This window comes from Phalacrocorax aristotelis, chromosome 1 (assembly GCF_949628215.1).
Source record: "Phalacrocorax aristotelis chromosome 1, bGulAri2.1, whole genome shotgun sequence".
In the NCBI taxonomy this organism is placed as follows: Eukaryota; Metazoa; Chordata; class Aves; order Suliformes; family Phalacrocoracidae; genus Phalacrocorax; species Phalacrocorax aristotelis.
The window spans coordinates 72,286,402-72,306,750 of record NC_134276.1 but is presented as its reverse complement, the minus strand read 5'-3'; the positions used below and the strand labels follow the sequence as shown (position 1 = coordinate 72,306,750).

General features: G+C 39.7%; 1 protein-coding gene across 1 annotated transcript in view; it reads right to left on the bottom strand.

The window, feature by feature from the left end:
* The window catches only part of AFF3 (ALF transcription elongation factor 3), a 339,879-nt gene that overhangs the window by 142,874 nt on the left and 176,656 nt on the right, over positions 1–20,349 (bottom strand). Inside the window, exon 5 of the mRNA XM_075082988.1 lies at positions 3,445–3,531. Within this exon, the coding sequence (XP_074939089.1) occupies positions 3,445–3,531 (87 nt within the window). The remainder of the gene's footprint in view (positions 1–3,444; positions 3,532–20,349) is intronic.

Below are 20,349 nucleotides of genomic sequence, written 5' to 3'. Positions count from 1 at the left end.
CCTGGAGTGGATAAATTAATTCTCAAATAACAAAATGATGTCTGATCCCATAATATCACATACACATAACTAGAAATCAAAAACCTGATCAAACTTTCAAGACATGAAATCACAGTAAAAATGAAGAAAGAGAGCAAAGCAGGCAGCAGAATTAACAGCATTTTGTTACTGCACAAGAGTAGAGAATTAATGCCTGAACATGAAAGCTCATTCACACAAGCATCAAGTGAGCTCTTATTTACCAAATTTAATTATTAATTTACAGTTTATTTATTAAGATGTTTTAAATAAAATTACAGTCAAATAATTCATACAGAGTGTGACAGAGACAGGAGAAAGGAAAGCACACTGATTCAATTATCCTTAAGCTTTGAAAAACAAGAAATAAAGAGACTGTCATTGCCCCTTCCTAGTAAACTCAAGAGTACAAATTAATTCCACAGAGAAAGAAAATTCAAAGTTAAGGATGAAATGTAACTTTGTGCCCTCTATTACATAAAGGACAGTTCCCTAAATGTGCTCTCCCAGCATTGCTGTGCTGGGAAACCTACTGGGCACTGCTGCACGTGCCAAACAAGACCTGTACTTTCCCTCCATTCTTGTGCATTAATGCAGACCTCCCGTGTTAACAAGGTCTGATTTCATATGCAGGTACAGCATATGCACATACATCCCCCCCCATCCAGCGAGCACCTAGTTGCATGGATGGTCACACCCACATGTGCAGTTTCAAATATACAATTCTATTATGTTTGTGATATATAAACCTCAGCAATTTAGATTTTATTACCAGACTGATTTCAAAGCCAGTCTAGCTATAGTTGCTGTGGCCTTTGCAACTTTAATAGCCTAATTAATAAATTTCAAGTTTCAAGCTGTCAGATCGCTAATTACTTGAGTTGCAGGTTAAAAGCAGTGTGGCATGTATGGGAACTAATGATGCTGACACTCACTTTTATAGACAGGAAAGTAAGGATGATTTGCATCCTTGCAACAGGGCAGGAGTCCTACAAGCTCCTCTTTTTCTCAGTCCCAAAATGATGAGTATCTTTACACTTGGGAACTGCCTTCTGTTAAAAAGGATTGCAGCCTACTTGCTTCTCTGGCTGGAAGAGTCATTGCAAATGAACGGAACTAATCTCTCAACGCTGCCATAAAGATTGAAAATGAATGCACGGTACCATGCGTTGGTTAGGACTCAGAGACAAACTCAATGCCCTGAATTTAGCCTTTTAGCCTCTTTGCTGGCCGTGGGCACCACTTAACTGTCAGGCCCATTTGTCTGAATAACATATGATCCACAACAGTTTGGTGTAGTCCTTAGGTTTTAACACATTGGGACAGCTACGTAGCTTACCTGTGGGAGAGCTTCCTAAGACTTATGGAGACATGCCCTATGAGATCCAATAAAGATTTTATACCACACTTTGTGAAAAGCACTAGCTAGCTTATGAATGTTTCAAAAGCATGTTTGAAAAACTTGCAAAGCATTCTTTGCATTTTGGAGCACGAAGAGCAGATGCCTTCTAAAGTCTGCAACTGTACAGATTCAGAGTAAGCCACAGAAGTAGCCTTTAAGTATTTTAAAATACTTTAAAATAGAGATGGTGTCTAAAATTAACATGATCTATGGCCAGTAATGCAGGATTTTCCCAGGACTCTGGTGCGTTTTGTTAGGTACTTCTTCCCCGTCTCACACAAAGCACTCTGATTTCTAGCCATGCAAACCACCTAGGCCACAATACAGTTGTGATGTTATTATATGTACAAAAGTATGCTCATATATCATTAGATGAAATCTTGACCACCCTGAGCTTAAATAAAATGGAAATTCTACTTTGGTAAGAGAAAAGGAAACCACCTAGAAAAGGCTCTTTAAAAATGAATGGTAGATCTCTGAAACAGCTCTGCAGTTCAAACTATTAGAATATTTCCCAGAGAGATGGATGAACAGGCAAAGAGAAGATGAGAAAGTCAATATCAACCATTATTCACATATCTTTGCCCTATGGTCTGTGGTTCTCCTATTCCTATACTTATCAGAATATATTTAGTTGTAAGGAAGTGAATTCATGATGGCCACACAGATACGCTGATAGGTGCATACGTTGCCCATGCACGTCCGCACGTGTGCCAGGCAAGCACATCACATGGTGATAATTATGGCAGAAACTGCAGAGCTGCAAGCACTACTTCATTTTTGTCATCCACATCTGGGCACTTCACCTGCTTGTATGCTGCTGATCCATTTATCTCCTACTCGACTTACTCTAACGTAGCAAGCCTCTAGCCCGCCTACCATCTTCAATCAGCTGCCTGCCTTCAATGAGCAAATAGACAGTGAGTTATTTCCTTCTTTTTCTTTCATAACATGCCAGAGATATTTTGGTTTACACCCCTGGTACTTCAAAATCATGACACTCTCATCCACAGAAAAGCTGTTCTACTGCAGGCAAATCTTGAAGGTTTCTTGGCTTTGTGGTTATAATTATTCCCTGCACTAAATTTTGCAGAATGGACTTAAAAGTTACCAAGTAGCTTGCTTTAACAGGAGAAAGGCTATAAACAGCATCAATACTATCTTTCAAGCTTGAACACTTCATGAAATATGCTTGTGGTGTATAAACAGTATATGGTGATACAATGTGAAACTTTTATTGGCTTTTGCATAGGATAGCTGATTTCATTCCCTCCTGACTCTCCAAATATATATAATGTGGTTTCCCCAAGCTCACGCCAATGAGTTTTACTTTGCCGCACTGCATCCTCCTGGGGATATGCATACAATAGTGGAGCTGCTTTCAAGGGACTACCAGCAGGACCAGTGGTCTTGGTCCCTTGAGGGACCAAAAACTTCCCTGGCAGATATTTCTGTGGCCCCTCTGGGCATCACGGCACTGGGCTGCCTGTCTCTCTAGCAAAGCTGCCCATGAAGCCAGGCTGGTGGCAGCAGATATGTGCCCACTCCTCAGCCCCCAACCACAAAGGCCAGTGTATTAGTAAAGCCCAACTCAGACCTCAATGGTTTCAACAAAATTCTCAGCCAGCAAAGCCAAATGAAGCAGGAGCAATGGATGCGAGCAGGAGCTTCTTGACACGCAGCAGCTGTATGTGCCCTGAGGTGTCAGGAGCCTCAGCAGGTGCCTGCAGAAGGCACCACATTTGGACACTCCACCAGGAACACCTGTGGTTTTGCCTTGCAGTGAGGAGCTTGTGACCCACACACCAGCATCAGTGCTGCTGCCAGGAGATATGCAAACAGGACTGTATAGCCCTGCAGGGGCTGTATCAGGGAAAAGTCAGGGGATACTGGCACACACATGGAGGAGGTCATCAGCACGGCATCAACTTCAGCCCAGACACCACACATTCTTAGTCAGGTCTCATGTAGGGCATATTCTGAGGTGCAGGAGGCATGGTTCTACATGATGTTTTGTGTCTTACCTTGTTTGGGAAGGGAAACTTGCTTTGTTCTGCCTTTCCTGGTGTGTGAATAGCTGACAGTGGTGGAGGCCATGAATGGGTCATCTCCTGAAAAACAATATTGTACAGCAAACTGTGCTTATCAAGTCAATGGAATAGGAGACAATGATAGTATATCAGTAGCAAGGATGCCTGGGTAGTGGAATATTTAAGTTACTGCAGCTTCTAGGAAATGCCCAGTGTACGTATAATATAGACAATACATGAGCTACATTGATTTTTATCACAGACTCTTGAGAGCAGTTCTTAAGCACCATTTCATTTTCCTAAATAGTTAATGCATCTTAAGTGCAAGAAGTTTGATTTTTCTGACAATCTGCAACCACAGTTTAATCATGCAATGTATTCTGGCTGGTGAGACTTACAGAAGAACTTTTTTTTGTAGTATGGGAACAGAAATTTCAGTTCATGACCAAGTAATGGGGTACACGCTATGGATTAATCACAAAATAGATTTCATAGACAAGGTCAGAATGATAAATGCTTAACACTTGCTCTACAGATAATTCCTAAAATTGCCTTTATCATTGTAAAGGAGTTGAACAAGTTCTTAACTACAATGTGTTTGTGCCTTGCAGGACATGGACATGTAGGAAGCCTTAAACAAGGTGTGCTAAACTCCACCTTTGTCTCCTCCCTCTGTTGTTTTGAAGAAGATTTTTTAATAGCTAAGAGACATATGTATCTTGATCTGACTTGTATGCACTCATCCTTGACACAGCTTTGGGTAGCAGGTAGACACACATTCATTACTGTTATCATTCAAGCCTGAATGAGTTGGTCTCTAACGCAAAGCTTCTTTGGGGGAGGTATAAATTAAACACTTCAGACAAGGAGTTTGTTAAGAGAGAGGCTTTGTAGTCCTCTCTAGTGCCCGCTGTTAAAGGATGGACATGTTTTTTGACATGTTCAGCACCAACAGCCATAATATTTGGTACACAGTAACTCAAGAGAATTAATATGAGAAGTAGTGCAGAGTGTGACAACCCTGAACAGTTGTCCCGTAAGTTTCAAGAGCTGAAGAACAACTAACATCCTGCCTAAGCAGGGGGCTCCCTGACACTATCAAAAGTTTGCCTGGCTGATGCTTTGCTGGGTTTTGATACCATTAGCTGACTGTGGAATTGTTTCTCAGTGATATTCCAGGGAGTCGTGCAGAGATCCACAATAAGTCCCAAAATAATACTGGAGTTATATTTTCATGACTCATTCCTTTTTAAAGAGGAAAGAAAATGTTCTCGTTTGAAAAAAGGTGTGGGTGAGTCCCTTGCCCATCCTTTGTTAGTGCTGATGGAAGTGCTTCCTGACCTGGCACGGACTGGGCTGGGACATTTTTTACATAGAGGAAAGTCTCCGGCTGTTCTGCCAATGAAAGGATCAGCCCTTTCAACATAGTTTATTAGTAATAAATGTCACCTTTAAAGCATTCCTGATAAACAGTTTATTTCCTAATAAAAACTGCATTCTTTTATTTTATTTGAGGTTAAAAGTTACATGATTTATTATACTTCTGTAATCTGTGTGCATACCTCTAATCAGAGCATCATCTGGTTTGCAGTTTCAGTATCAGAATTGTTTTGCTTTTCAGTTCTTCAAGGCAGATTGTTCATCTTATGACTTCCTTATCTGATAAGTGCCAGCAGTAGCAGTATATAGTAATTTTTAATATACAGTAACTTCTTTAAACTCAGGCAAAAAAACTACGGGCAACCAGACTGCTCTTTACTACAAGTACCTGGCACACATGCTGTTGTTTTAAAAAAATTAAGGAATTACATATTGAGCAATATTCCAACAGTAAAGGTTTAGGGCAATAAACTGATGAAAAGGAGATTTGCAATGTGGACATTTAATGTTAAGGCTGTGATCTAGAAAAGTATCACTTTCTCACCTGCTTTCTCTGCTTTTCTCTTCCAGGACCATTTGCCTACTTTCTAGAAAATGGGATATTGTGCATATAGACTGAAGGTGTTTCCACCGGTAAAACCCCATTTCCAAATAAAGTGTTTTTTCCCTACAAGTTGAGGTGCTGAGCCCAAAAGTACACACAGGAATGAACTATGTGTCCCTTTCTTCTGAAGGGCAATGCTTTATCTCTGTCAATTGAAGAACTGGGGCAGCCAGACTAGGAACGTCTGGTGGCTTTGACCTGAAGTATCCTACTTGTGAAATATGCTATTCAGTACTTATGATTTCCATTTGCCCAAGAAGCAGTTCCTTCAGGTTTTACGGTGGCTGACCTGCACTGTCACCTTCAGGGAAACATCTTCTAAGAAGTCTGCTATATGCCACGCAGAAACCAATCTGTTACAGCAGCAGAGCCCTTGCCTCCCACCTTGCCTGCCCGAGTCTGACAATGATGCCTTCATCCAGGGAAAGGACCAGAGGGCTGATTAAAAATAAGGGTGACCTTTTTTTTGACATGTCAAAATCTTTCATTTCTTCTTTCTCATCCACACTTCAATGAAAAATGGCCTTAATGGTTGTTCTTTTTTTTTCAGCTTGCTTCTCTTCTCCCTTTTTACCTCAAGTTGTGATATATAATAAAGCTTTCTACATAATTTAAATTTGATGTAACCCTTTCTGACACAAAGATTTAGTGAGACCACTGATATTTGCCAAGGTTAATAATTGCCATTATCATTAATATCTGAATGTGAATTTACTAGAATAATATTTTGAGTTGTGATCATATGGTGTATTTATCGCTACCCTTTGGAATTCAGACTATACAAACTACTCAAACTATAAAATGAAATCACATTAGAAAAAAAACCCCAGAAAACTAACACAAAAAAATATAGATTGTCACCACTGAGGGGTAGTAAGATTTAGATGCAGTAGAATATTATTTGAAAAGAGAAACATTAAACTATGTGCACAGCCTCCTTCTGGCTGGCAAGAACAGAATCTCAAAAATCAGGAGAGAGGATTTGGTGTCCAGCAAGTGTCAACACTTTGCAAGGTCAAGCAGAAACAAATCCAGAATATGGTGTGCGTGCAAATCTCATGATTTTAGACTCTATCTGAAGATATCTGAGACAGATTAAAAGCACTAGTGGTGACATATGATTATATCAAGATCTTTTTTCAGTGCATGGTGTGAAATGTTTGAAACTGTAAGCCCAAACAGCAACTATCTAACTAACTAAACAGAAGGGACACATCTTTTATTGTTAAAATAAACTTTCATGCACAGCTTCTCTTTTCTGCTCAGCTAACTTGCCTGTCTTTGGAGTTTGGGATTGGCAGTATTGGCGTAAGGCACCCACTGCACTGAAAACAATGTTTCAGATGGACTGATGAAAATTTAAATGTACTTAAGGTCCTTGGCACCTTCAAATTGGTGTTAGAACATAGGTTGACACAGAAGATTTTTGAAATTACAAAGAGAAAAAAAAGCAGGGTTTTTTTTAATCATAAATCAAATGAAAAATAAGTCTGAAATGCCTGGCACCAAAAAATGTTCCAGTCACTACAAGAAAATGGTCTAATTTAAAACCAATTTAGATCTTTCTCCAAACTTGATTAAGTTAACCTTAAAGTCCTGAAAAATGTTAATTAAAGGAAGCACTGAGTAGCCATTTGGGCTCCAGAAGTGGGGAAACCACAAAGATTTCTGGATCAAAGAAGGAATCCCTGACTAGACTGCTTAAAAATACATGTGCATAAGCATGTGTGCCCAATTGCATGACAACTTGTTTTTGATGACGACAACTGCCCTCCTCCTGCAGCCAGATCCAGAAAATAGAGTGGTGGCTCTGAGCCCCCTCTTATTTTAACACACGTTTTTCCTTGTGAGGGTTGTAGTGATGTTGTTTCACACGGATGTCCTTGCGGTGGTCATGATGGTATGTCTCATTCACACACATATTGTAACTCTACAACTCTACAACTCTACTTGTCTCCACCTGTAGTAAATCAGTTTTCAGCAGTTATACATAAATGTCTAGTTTTACAAGCTATAAAGGTCCAAGCCTAGTTAATCTTAGTCAATGTGCCAACTTTGCTTTTCTTCTTACTGAAGGGTAAACCTTCAAATAAAGAAATCTATAGTATCGTGTATCCTTGCTCCAAATTCAGTTTCTGCAGCAACAATTAAGTAACGAGACATTTCTTGTGGATTAATGACTGCTTGGCAGTGTTTTGTTTGGAGCTTTTAACCCTAGCTTGTAGGTAATTTTTCAGGAAAAGTACCATGCAGAGGTAAATAATAGTATTCACTCTAGACTTAAGGCAATGCTATTTATCTAGTGCCATCAATCTTGCTGTGTTGCACACGATACCAGGAATGGCTGAACTGATTCAGAAAAATTGTAATTAATAAAAAGTAGGAAAACCAGTAGCATATAGATTTAAAGTCTAGCTGCTTGTATTATCTTGCTGTTCATTCGCTGTTAAAATGAGAACTTATCATCAGGCCATTAAGAGAATTGACTGTTTAATCCTCCTCTTTGCTTGTGCTCACCTAGCCAATTTTTGATCCATAATATTTTGTCTCTCCACAGACTATGATTTAAGAAATGTTTGTAGCGTCTCATAAAGGACCTGGTCAAACACCTTTGAAAATTATTTTAGCTGGCTCAACTTAATCCACTGTTCTACTGACACATTACAGGAATTACACAAGATTGGTAAGACACAGTTTTCCTTTGCAAATACTCTGCTGGTTAGCTCACAGGGAATGCAAAGGCTTTCTCTTTGTAGTTACCTACACTAAAATGCAGATTTTAGGGAAGCATTAGATATATTTATTCAGCTGGAAGTCAAGGCCACACAAAGCTAACACAGTGCTTTCCAAGATCCTTTAGCAAGTGATCACGGGGCACAGTCTGAGAACTTCTAATCCAGTTACTCTCCTGTCTTCATAAAATAGATTTTTTTTTTTAACAGAGGAGACTCTCTCTTCAACTGCTGTCAGTTGGCAAAGATCCCTTTCAGTTCAGTGAAGCTACACTGCCACTAGCTGACAGCATGGTTATGATTTTAGTGTCAAACATCCAAAGCAAAGAGTCTGACAGTGAAACTTTTGGAGACTATGTCGAAGCTGACAGCATTTCACTATGATAAGGTTCCCATGATGTGAAAAGCAAACTTCCTTTTTTAAAAATTGATTCCTCTAGTGTCTGTTATTGCTGCAACTTTTGTAACCCAAACCTCAAATATACACCTGTAAAATAGAAAGATAAAGCTGTTTCCTCTTGTTTCTTTACGATGTCACTTATCCAAACTACCTCTACTTAACTCTCTTTCTTCTTCCTCACAAGCCCTGTAGTTTCCTTTGAGCACTTGGTAATTTTCCGCTTTCCATTTGAGCATCTTTTATTTTGTCATTATCCTTTTGATAACATGTTATTCAGAACCACCACCACCCAACAAGATATCTTGCCGTTTTCCAGCTTCTGCTGTTTTGTGTTTTACTTCCTTTCCATCCACTTATTTGGGCAGGTTTTAATTTATAGTTAATATTTCATGTCATATATGATGCCAAATGCTTTCTACACTTGAGATAAGTGATAAACATGGTTTCACCCACCCACTAACTGAAGGAGAAAATAAGGGGATTACTATGAGCTCCCTGTCATGGAGCTGAAGTAGCCATAAGGACACCATTTATGCTGAGCTGGGTGCCAGTTCAGCACTGAACCTCAGTTAGCAGTTCTTCTGTCTCCCCTACTCCTGCTAAAATGATTTCAAGGAGTCACTTTTTTTATAGCAATCTGCTGCAAAACACATTCTACCACATTTCCCCTTTGGCTCCGGTCCCAAGACCCTTCAAATACCCTGTTGCTTTCTGTAACATGAATTCCTTTCAATAGGCTTCATTGGTATAACCAATATATCCAAAGATATATGACAATCCGGGGGATAGTGCTTGTCAAGGAATTTTTTTGTTCTAAGCAAAGAAATAAAGGTAATCATGTAGCTTGTGACTGTGTCATTTGTGCTGTGTTTGGCTCTTCAGACCTGCACGGATGGGCATCAGCTGAAATTGCTTGATAGAAACAGGACTCTGTGTGCATGTGCACGCCTGTGGGCTGGGGAGAAGGAAAGAAAAAAAGTGAAATTAGGCCCTTGGAAAGGGAGAAGGTCAGAGATTTTGCAGACTGCAGCATTAAAGAATGTGTTCAGCATTAAATCTCCAGATGTTTGGTATCTACAGAACTAAACCATTCCAAATCATGAACATTTGCAACGTGATCTGTGGATCAATTCACTCTACAGCAAATCACAAATGCCAGTGCAATAAGTTTCTGTTTGGAATATGTTATCTCTGCTTTAGTGGAACCATCCTGCAAATAACCTGCAACATTTAGTCAAGGTTCAGCAATCTGGGACAGATAAATATAAAAGGAGGCTGCAGCTGCTTACTTATCAAACTGATTTATTTAGGTCCTTCATTGTATGATTATAATGCTTTAACAAAGAGTCTTGCAAATTGTTATTCATTTTGGGGGAACTAAATGAGCCTATAAGTCCAGAAGAAGAACCCAAGAGAAATGTGGTTTGATTTTAAGAGCAAGTGTTAATTAGGGTGTAACGCATGCCATGCTCTCTCATATCAGAGATAAGGCAAAAAGATTTATCTCTAACTATCAGGAAAGGATGAACATGTCCCTTTACAGACAACAGAATTTAGAGGGTTTCCTTAAAAACTTTTAAATATTCTTCACTGAAATGAAAAAAAAAAAAAGACAAAATTTCTCCTTTAGTCGCAATGATGAATATCTGTTCTTAGCTAAGAAGCAATGTTTTTAGATGAATGCATTGGACCACATGATATGACAAACTGTCTGATAACCAGCCTTGCCTCAGCAAGCTGAGATGATGTGGTTAATCAAGGTACAATCTTTATTAGTGCATTAACCTCCTGCACCCAAGGACTGTGGATTCTAATTCCTGAATTGCCATGCAAGACTGACGCAGCTAGTTTTCTAGTCTCAGTTGGCAGCAAGCTAACAGAAGTGGCTAATGAAGATGAATAGCTGCCTCTAGGGAGCAGGGGGAGGAGAAGGAGGAAAGGAAAAGACCTAGGATACTTCAAGGTCCAGATCTCTGCCTGATTTCAGATAATAATGAAAAAGTGCACATAGTCGACATTTTCAGAGATTGTAACAAGCATGCTAATTCTGCAGTCTGCTAACAAAGCAATGGTAGTGGCCTCAGGATTGCTCTGGAAACATTTCAAGAATTTAAAACAAAGACTATTGAAAGTGAAGACCAGGACACTGGTCAGGGTCTTACCCTGTTTTTGATGAACGATTGTATTAATATGGACAAAAGAGCAGACAAAAAAATGCCCAAAGCTAAAAATCAGACACATTTACTAAGGAAAACATCTGCAGTTTGGAGAAGACAAAAATACCGTCACAGTAAATATTTAGCAATACTGAAATATCTTTGCCACAAATGCATGTAATGCTCTAGTGTAAACATCCTTTTATTCCAGAAAAAAATACACTGCTAAATGTAAGGAGTTAATTGAAGCAAGATTTGTGGGGAAAAAAAATCTACTTTTTTTCAAACTAGAATTTTTTTTCAAGTTTTTTATTTTGTGGGAGGCTGGAAGCTTTCTGACTGGTACGTTAGTGGACCTGGTTCACCCCCTGGACAGAAGGTGAAATAGCAGGTCATCAGTTTGGCCTAATTTGGTTTTAGTTACAGTCTTTCATACTCCTGAAGCCCGTTTAAGAGGACTGGGGGTACCATAAAGCCTTCCTTAGTTCCTGGGAACCCAAGGGCTTGTACAAAGACCTCTTTTGTGCATCTACAGTGGAGATTCACCAGTGGCTGTGAAGTGATAATTTTAGCTCAGCTTGTTCAGCCAGTTGATTGAGTATTTCAAGCTTCACGAACTTTTGGGTAACACAGTAGTGCCTGTGTGCTCTGTGGACAAGTTATGGGCAGACATTACATGAAGTAAATACCTTGTGCTCTGGGTTAAGGTTTAAGGTGCTACCAGAACGCCTTTTGGCTAATGTACCTGCAAAGGCTGCCAACCATAACAAGAAGAAAGAAAGCTTCTGTTCTGTGCTACTACAACAAACTTCTTGGTCAGTGTGAAAAGATGATAGAGAACGTAAGAAAAGTCCATAGAAATAAAAAAGTCAGAATTAAAGTATTAGAAGTTAAACTGTTGTCAAATGTGGCTCTGTAAAGCATAGCTCCGAGAGGTTTTGCATTTGTGGTTTCTTAACGATATTACACGAAATGTGCTCAATTTACAGGTGAAAATTACACAAGGCTGGGACCTCAGACTGTGGAGCTGAGCATCAAGGCAGGGACTCTCCTTCCCTTTTCCCTGCTGTAGCACAGAGAGGTTCTGCAAGGCAAAGCAGCCTGTAAATCCTTCCTGGACAACCTTGCATGGATGTGGCTGACTGCAATTAGCGAACAATTTTGTTTATGATGCTCTGACAACTTGGGGAATCTGTTCATATACAAGTCATTTATTCTGAATGAGATTAAGAAATCAGTGTAGCACTGCATGCTTCAGTGTATGTGAATTCAACCATCTGTTCTCAAGGTTGCATCGTGTGCCTCTTAGATCTGAATTGACACAGAGATGTTAAATCTTGATGGTTTGTATTCTACAAGTAGTACAGTGGCACAATGTGATGGCTGAAGCTGACAGAGACCCGTTCAGCTAGGAGTAGAGAGTTGTACAGAGTTGAACACAGACAAACTCATGCCCACAAATGAAGAATATCATATATAGCTGGTAGACTAGGACACTGGACCCAGAAAGGAGTTGAGATCACCAGAGGACAAACAACTGAAAATAATCTCCCAACATCTCATGCTCTTGCCCAAAGAACTCGCTCTATCATTGTGCATTTGAAAATGGAGAAGTAACTAGCACAGTAAAACCAGCAAGGCCAATGCTGGAACAGCCCGTTTAATTGACCACATTTCTTCAGAAATATTGGAAATTTTGAGAAGGTGAAAAAAGGAACAAAAAAAGATGACAGGTATTTACAGAGATCAGCCCTGTTAGACTAAGAGCTACTCTGCTTGATTTGCATAAGCATCTTCACAGGGGAAAAAAACTCCAATATGACTTTTAGAAAACTTATTTGTAGCCAACTGTCAAGTGTCCCAAGGCAAAAAGTAGAACCTCTACTCAACACCTTCAGCAGGATTCACAAGACATGACTGAAAAAATTACATCTTTTCATGCTTAATAGGAGTCTACGTGTACAAAATTTCCAAATAGGTCTCAGTGGAAAATGTTGTCAGTTCACAATAATAGCAAAAGATGAAAACCACTGACTTCTTGTATCATGAGCCAATGGACAGAAGGACAAAAAGGCAAACTGAAGTTAGGAAAAAAAGAACAACTTCTCATGAGCTGGCGGTTCACTGCTGGGATGCACTGCTATGGAAATGCCTGTCTTCATCTCTAGAAGTCTTATGATCAAGAAAGGATGTTTTTCTGAATGATATGCTTCAGCCAAATACAAGATAATGGGGTCAAAACAGAGAAGAGTGGCTGTAGTTATCTGGCTTGTTACAGAGGTCAGAACACTAGTCATGCTGGGGGATAAAATACACCAGACTCATACCTAAAACATATCTAAGTGGGATTCTTGTTCTTTATTTTGGAGCTTCTTTTTCAGTCCACCAAAATCATTAGCATTCATAGCTCTCAATACCGGCCTTTTAAGTCAAGAAAACATGTGAACCATTTGTTTTCACACGTGAATGCTAGGTACTGACCAAAAAAAGCAGTGATTAAGAGAAAGGGATGTTCCATTGTGTTTTAGAAAAGATAGAAACAAAACTCTGCTCTTTCCTTATGTAACAGTAATCTGCTGCCCAGAGTTGTCCCCTGTGGCTTTTGATTGTATAAGGTCCAGATGCATCACAATTAATCTCAGGGATTTTACTGAGGGGTCAACACGGTGAAGACATTTGCCTGACACTCTTGCTATAGTCAGCAGAAAAAGAGTCTCCAGCACAGGGCACATCAGCAGACCTAAGAACTGGAGCAGCCTCTGGAAGTGACTTTCTGTATTGTCTAGAGATGGAGTCCAGGCTGCTGTATGCAGTCCTAAAGTGCCTCCAACAGGGGGCACTGAGTCAAGCTTTGTGCCTCTTGGAGCAAAGTTTTATTTCTACATGTTTGTATGGCACCTAGCACGGAGATTTTGATCAGTGCTGTGCCTCTCTAGTTGCTACAGTCACACATACAAGTTGAGGGAAAACCCAAAGATGACTTCCTGTCAGTGCTCTTATTTCAGCTACGCTGCCCTGATACTTTTTCTTAGGCCATCTCTTATGTTATGACCCTATCTCCAAACCTGAGAGTGTTACCATGGTTCTGTATCTTTGCTGCCTGCATATCAGGGTGAGAGTCAAGCACTCATAAGACCCTCTTCCCTACCCTCCCTGTATTTCTTGGAAACTTATATACTTCTTATGACCTTTTAATACCTTCACATTAAGAAGACATTGCTGTTCCAGAAAGGACGTCTGTGATAATGTAAAATGTTTTCCTTAAATATACAGACAGCCCAGTATCAGGTTTTCCACTTTGAAAGTTGTGGGTAGTGAAAAGGTTAGTCAGCTATCATCTTTTCCTTCTAAAAAGTCACATTCGGATTGTGTCTCAGCCTGGAAGAGCAGTTGGATGGCAGAGGAGAGCTGAGGTGCTCTCCATCTGGTCCCCAGCCTCGATCCCTGGAGTTGGGACCAGGGTGTGCAGAACAGTATTCCAGCAGGTCCATGTAGGCACAGCCACTACCCAGGGTGGCTCTTTGTCTCCTGATGTCTTCAGTAACGTACATGCCCTCCTTCACCTGGTAGGCTTAGTGGAAAGAGGGTCTCTGTACTACCAACCTCTCACCTTGGGGCCTGGAGAATGAGCCCTGGCCAGAAGTGGGAGCCAGGTGCAAACACCCTCCTCCTCCCTCCAGAGCTCCCCAAGCAAACAACCCAGATTCTTCTGGAGAATCAGCCACCCACACTGGAAAAAATCCAGCAAGGTGGCAAAGCTGGGCTTGGTGTTAGAGCCAGGGCTTCTGGCTTCTGGGCCTGCTCCAAAGCTCTTTGTGATGTAAAAGGCTGGCCAGATCCTGCTGCACTTGAAAAAGTGAGTTAATAGCACTTCCTTTTCCCGATTTGTAATGCAATTCCTGTATGTATATGTAGGTTATAATCTCTCTGGGATAAGCACTATTTTGTAGCATGTATATGGCACTGTGCATACTTAGGCTATGATTTTGTTCAGAGGTTACCAGGAGCAGCAGGTTTCATTGACTTTTACAGTGGTAAAAATACCAGCACAAGTGGGCAGAGATTCAGAGGATAGTCCCTCTTAGATAAGTTACTAGAAAATTTTGTGGAAAATGTTTGTAAATAATTAATTCACAAACAAAGCTTGCACAGTGCAATGGTAGAGGTTCTCTACCAAAGATATTTTGTCCTCTACCAAGGATAAAGTGTGTAGTTGAATCTCCTCAAAACTACTACTGCACCTTGAACTGTTGAACTTAGTGATCTGTGAATTGACAGAAACTTTTGTGGACAAGACCATCTGACAGTATTTTAGATGGGTGAAGTGATTTCTTTTTCTTTTTTATATCTTCTGGTGTTGAGGTTTGAAGGATTTTGCCCAAAATGTGTGCTGAAAACATATGGGATGGGAAAAGAGGAAGAAAATATGTACTGGAAGACTCCTCAAAATAACTGAATAATTTAGTAGAGAAGTTCGTGCATGCACTTTCCATCCAAAGTCCCTCAAGCACTTCCAAGATCCCCATCCATGCACACTGTGAACCCTGGCCAATGCAAACTGGATCCAAAAAGGCTGGAGGTTTCATTGTTGAGAGCATAGGCAAAAATAAAGCCTGGAAAGTGATAAGACCCAAGTCCTGCTGCTATGTTCCACTTTTTGTTTGGCTTATTGGGGTAAAAGCAGATAATCAGGGCCTTTTGCATCACAGTCAAGGGTTTGGTAAGCAGAAGACACTGGGCTCCTATCACAATCATTTTTCACCTATTTTGCAGAGACAAAGCAACTGATCAGTAGGTAGAAACAGACTATTTTTTCACGTTAATCTGCAGGTTGTTTAGGATGTTTAGAAGTCCTGTGACAGGGCCAGTCAAGAGTGTGAGCGCATGGGGCACTGCCCCTGCTTGCAGAGCTGGCACGATCACAGTTCCTGCACCTCAGAGGCTGCAGGCTCCTCGGAAGAAAAAGATCCAGTCCTGCACCCTGAAAAGACTGGCAAGGGTGGGGAGAGGGCTTGAGGCCAGTCCCTTTTTGCTGTGTAGAAAAATATTAGGCTTGCCAGCAGCACAGTGCTTCTGGGAGACCTTGCGAGGGCGTTATGCACAGGCAGGGAGCCCGCCTGGGCTGCCATTTCTCATCATCATGTTCTCAGAAGCCAGCACCAGGAGCACAAACAGCACTTGCCACTTCTCCCCGCTACATGGAGTGGCCTTCGGGAAGCTGTTGGAGGCAGGGAGAGCCCCTTTGTTTGCCCCAGTTGTCCCTAGGGAATCTGGCATTTCTCGTTAAAAATTATTTTAAATTGTGCTTCTCTCTAGCTGCAAATATGCCCATGGAGCAGTGAAGGAGACCGTTCTTTAGCTGTGTAGTTCACACTTATCTAGCGTTTATATTAAGTGCAGTCTCCAAAGCTATCATTGTCTCAAGGTCTGTCTGCTTTATGCCCTGAAACAATATTTAGTGCTTATTGTACACACTGGCTTTCATTTGCAAGGTATTCTGCAAACCTGAATTAAGCATTCCAGCACCCCTGTAATCTCTGTAAGTACTGTACTATTATTATGAGGTAGAACACATAAAACTGGAATTAAGGTTGAAAGAATCTTGAGTCAGAAAATCCCTTAAGAAAGTCCCTGTCCCAGCACAAATGGTATCGAGGGTGACAATGCCATTCTGCAGCTCCACTTGGAAAAAATAGTAGAAGTATGAAAATATATACTGAAGCTTTAACTCTGCTCCTAAAGCATGTGTTCTGGCTTCATCTATTATACTGTTCATTTCATTAAGAAGCAGAGTAACACTAGTATCTTATTCATTATTGTAGGCATTGTCTGCATAAGGAATTTGCATCTATTTTAAAAAAAGCAATGGTTTTAAACCACCTTAACTAAAACCAAATACATTTAGATTTACCTAAACTGGTTAAAATCAAATTAAATGAATGGAATGATAAATAACTAGATCTTTGAAACAGTTTGTAAGTAGACTGATTATGAAAAAATTAAACTGGAACTGATGAAACACCTGTATGCACAGAAAGCCTACGCGGAGTAGCTATCATGTTGCCTCACCATTTCTAGGTATCCTCTGTTGATGTTGTACCAGACTCTCAGTACAAAGACAGCTTGGTTTTACAGCTGGAATGTTATGAAAGATTATGGTAACAAAAGTTTTTACAACTCTCTAAAACATTCCTCAAGATGTTTGCCAGCAAACAGTAGGTGATTATGAAATTACAGGCTGCACCGTGACAGAGGCATGCAAGGAAGTAAGATGGTTACAAATGCTTGTTTATTTTTGAGCTTTTAACTACACATGATTTATTTATCCACTTTAGAGCAAAATTAACATTCTTTTGCTGTCATTTAAAAAAATGAGGATGTATATATTTTCTTTTTTTTTAACCTCATAGAAATAATGTAGAAAAATTAAAGTAATACATAAAGAAAAGGAAACAAGACATACCATTACCACTTTTTAATTATGTTACCTATTTTTTGGAGAGCAGGGAATCAGGAGCAGCTGCCTTAGGATTGGAAATTTAAAATATTAAAAGTCATGAAAGGTTGTTTTGTGGCAGCAAATGTTAATTTCTTTTGATTTCTCTTCATGAGAACCATCAAACCGCAATTGACTGCAATAAGAAGGTCCACCTAATGTCTACGTATCAATTAATTTCCACTTAAGCCATCAGTGACTTTCCTACCCAGGGAAGGATTTCACCCCTGTTGATTAAAGGTAGTCCTTTAGGTCAGTTCTTTTTTTACTTTGAAAAAGTTTCTTAGCAAAACAAAGCAGTGGATATATCTTTCAAAGCTTTAGTATATGCAGAATCCCACCAGAAGAAAGATCATAACATAGAGCTTTTTTCCCTACCAGCAATAAAAGCATAAATAAGAAACATCCTCAAAATGAAACGGACACAGTTGGAGATTACTACAATGGTAAAAGAGTACTGTAATCATGAACATTTCATGCTTTTTGTGTGAGAAAAATGGGATCCTGGAATTATGCCAGGCAGCTTAAAATAATCTGCATGGGCAAGGCGATTGAATGCAACCAGTTCATGTTGAGAGGAGAAACGATGATCTGGGGTGACCCAACTAATGCAACTCTGTGTTCAGAATACCAGACATAAAAAAACACCAGCAGTACAAACCTGGCCCATCCCCAGTGCTGAATTACATCAACAAAAGGGAACTCTGGTTACAGCAAGGCAAAGCAGAGCGGCCTGCCAGGGGGTTTGCCGATTGTTCAGCAAATAGAAAGAAATACTCATAATACCTGTGTGCAAGGTAGACTGAAGTTTTAAGACAAAGTGTGTTATAAAGTGAGATGAGAAAAGATAAAAACTGTGCTTTCAAATTAATCCTTTAATGCCAACTAGCAGTAAAGCTTTTAGTAGAGTCTGTTTGCTTTTATTGATAGGTTCAATGTGTTGAATCCCTATCCATATTTTAGCCCCAGTGCCTAGGTTCACATCGCTATTGGTTTCTGATGCTTAATCTCATTAGTACAGCTATTTGTATTGATATACCCAATAAGGTTGCTAATACTACCTTAGCTAAGTGTTATTTATTGTATCTGTATATACAACAATATTAACACAGTCAAGCATCAGCATCAGCACTTGAGGGCACCATTAAATTCACCCAGTGTTCAGCGAGAGATTTAATGATGGATTTAATAGTATTAAATAGGAAAAAATGCCCTCGGCCTTTACATTCTCATTTAAAAACATACGAAAGAGTAGTAATTCAGGCAGTTATACTTCCTTCAAAGATTTTTCCTTTAAATCACACTGAGCAATATGAGATCAGCTGTACTTTAGCTGTTAGTGTATCTTGACCAAAGACAGCAGCCCCTGGCCTATCAGAATTACCAAACTGTTGACAAATTCAGCTCAAGTTCCTACGTTAAATATGGGTGAGTTTACTGCTACAGCAATGAAGAAAAAGATGGGGGAAAATTAGCACTATGGTGTTGCCTGTGAGCTACATTACAGAGACTTTTGTAGCAAATGTAAGCAGAGCCATGAAATAACTGGACATTAAGTTCTTATGCTGATTTTTTTCATAGAATATAAATAGCTTGGGTTGGGTTTTTTTTTTTGTGCAGTAGTGTGCCTACTGAATTTTCCCATAGCTTTTAGCTGCATTTACCTTGCTTTCTTTCAGTCTCCAGATGCCTGTTACTGAATAGACCTACCGATATTCTCTAGCCCAACAGTGAGAGAATTTCACCCAAGAAGGGCATGTGAATAGCTTTTTTTTTCCTGTCTCTGAAGCAATTGCACCCTTTAGGTCAAAGGAACTAAGGCTCAGCCCGACACCTGAAAATTTCTTCATATGCTGCCCAGCCTAGTCTGTCCCGTTACATTCAGTTTGAAACCACTAAGTGAGTGGAAAAAAAAAGTTGGAAGACAAAGATGCTCTCTATTGACCCTTACCAGTGATTAGAAGGTCACCTAAGCACCTGCAAGTTCTTCTTAAGTTCAGAAACAGTGGGCCATATGTGCAAGCTCTCAGTGACTTCCATATGTACAATTCAATTTATATCAGCATGAAAAAGCAACTGTTCAGTTTTAGGCTTTTTTTTACATATTTTCAGTGTCTATCACGAAAAAGATTATGCAAACACTTATAGTAGCAATATGAATACTGACAATTAAAAGATAACAGTAAAAGCATCATATCTGAATTTGAAACCAAATTAAAAAAGTTTTTTTCAGTAATTTTGGCATTAAAGAGAATATGGATCAAATCAAAATTATATTTCCACACACATGGGTAATAACACTTAAAACTAGATCCTTAGCAGCAAACCATACAAAAAAACAACAAAAAAAGCCCAAGTGACTGTTTATGAGGGAACATTCACATTTTCCTCAGAAATTTCCCTGCTTGTGAATAGTTCTACCAACACACCTACTGGGGCATTTTGAACAAACTTGCTATATAATATCTCACAAGATAATGTACCTAGTTTAAAGCATGAGTTATGCAACAGAGACAAAGAAAGGACAGGCCATTCTCGTTTCCTCATACATCTAGTCACACTGGATTAATTATAGAGCATTATATAAAAGTGGATGTGTTTGATTTCACAGTGCTTTCCAAAACAAGGGTAAAATCTTGCTGACGTTCAGCCACATCACTGCTGGGAAAAAGCCATATAGGATACACAGTTCACTGCACAACAGTAAGGGGCTGGGGGGTAGGTTAAAGGAAATATTATCCAAGGATGAGAAGAAATCCCATTTCTTATCAGACAAGCCCCCAGGTCTCTGATGTCATTTCAGAACATGGGGCTGTTACAGATACAACTAACATCCTCATATGTTGAAACATATGCTTCTCAGTATATCCATTTCAGAAAAATGAGCCAATATGGAAAACTAGATTCCTGTTCATGCCATTAGAGCCCGGACTCCCGCATCCACCTGCACACTCTAATGATTTTGGTGCACGAGACCTTGGGTGGATCCGAAGCTAAGGCTTAGTTTATACATCTGTAAGTGTGGTGCATACATAACGTGAATATTTTGCACAGTTATTTTGGATAAAGAGGAAGTAATTTTTAATTAATTTATAAAACAAGGATCTTAAGTGGTATGGTTTGCTGAGAAA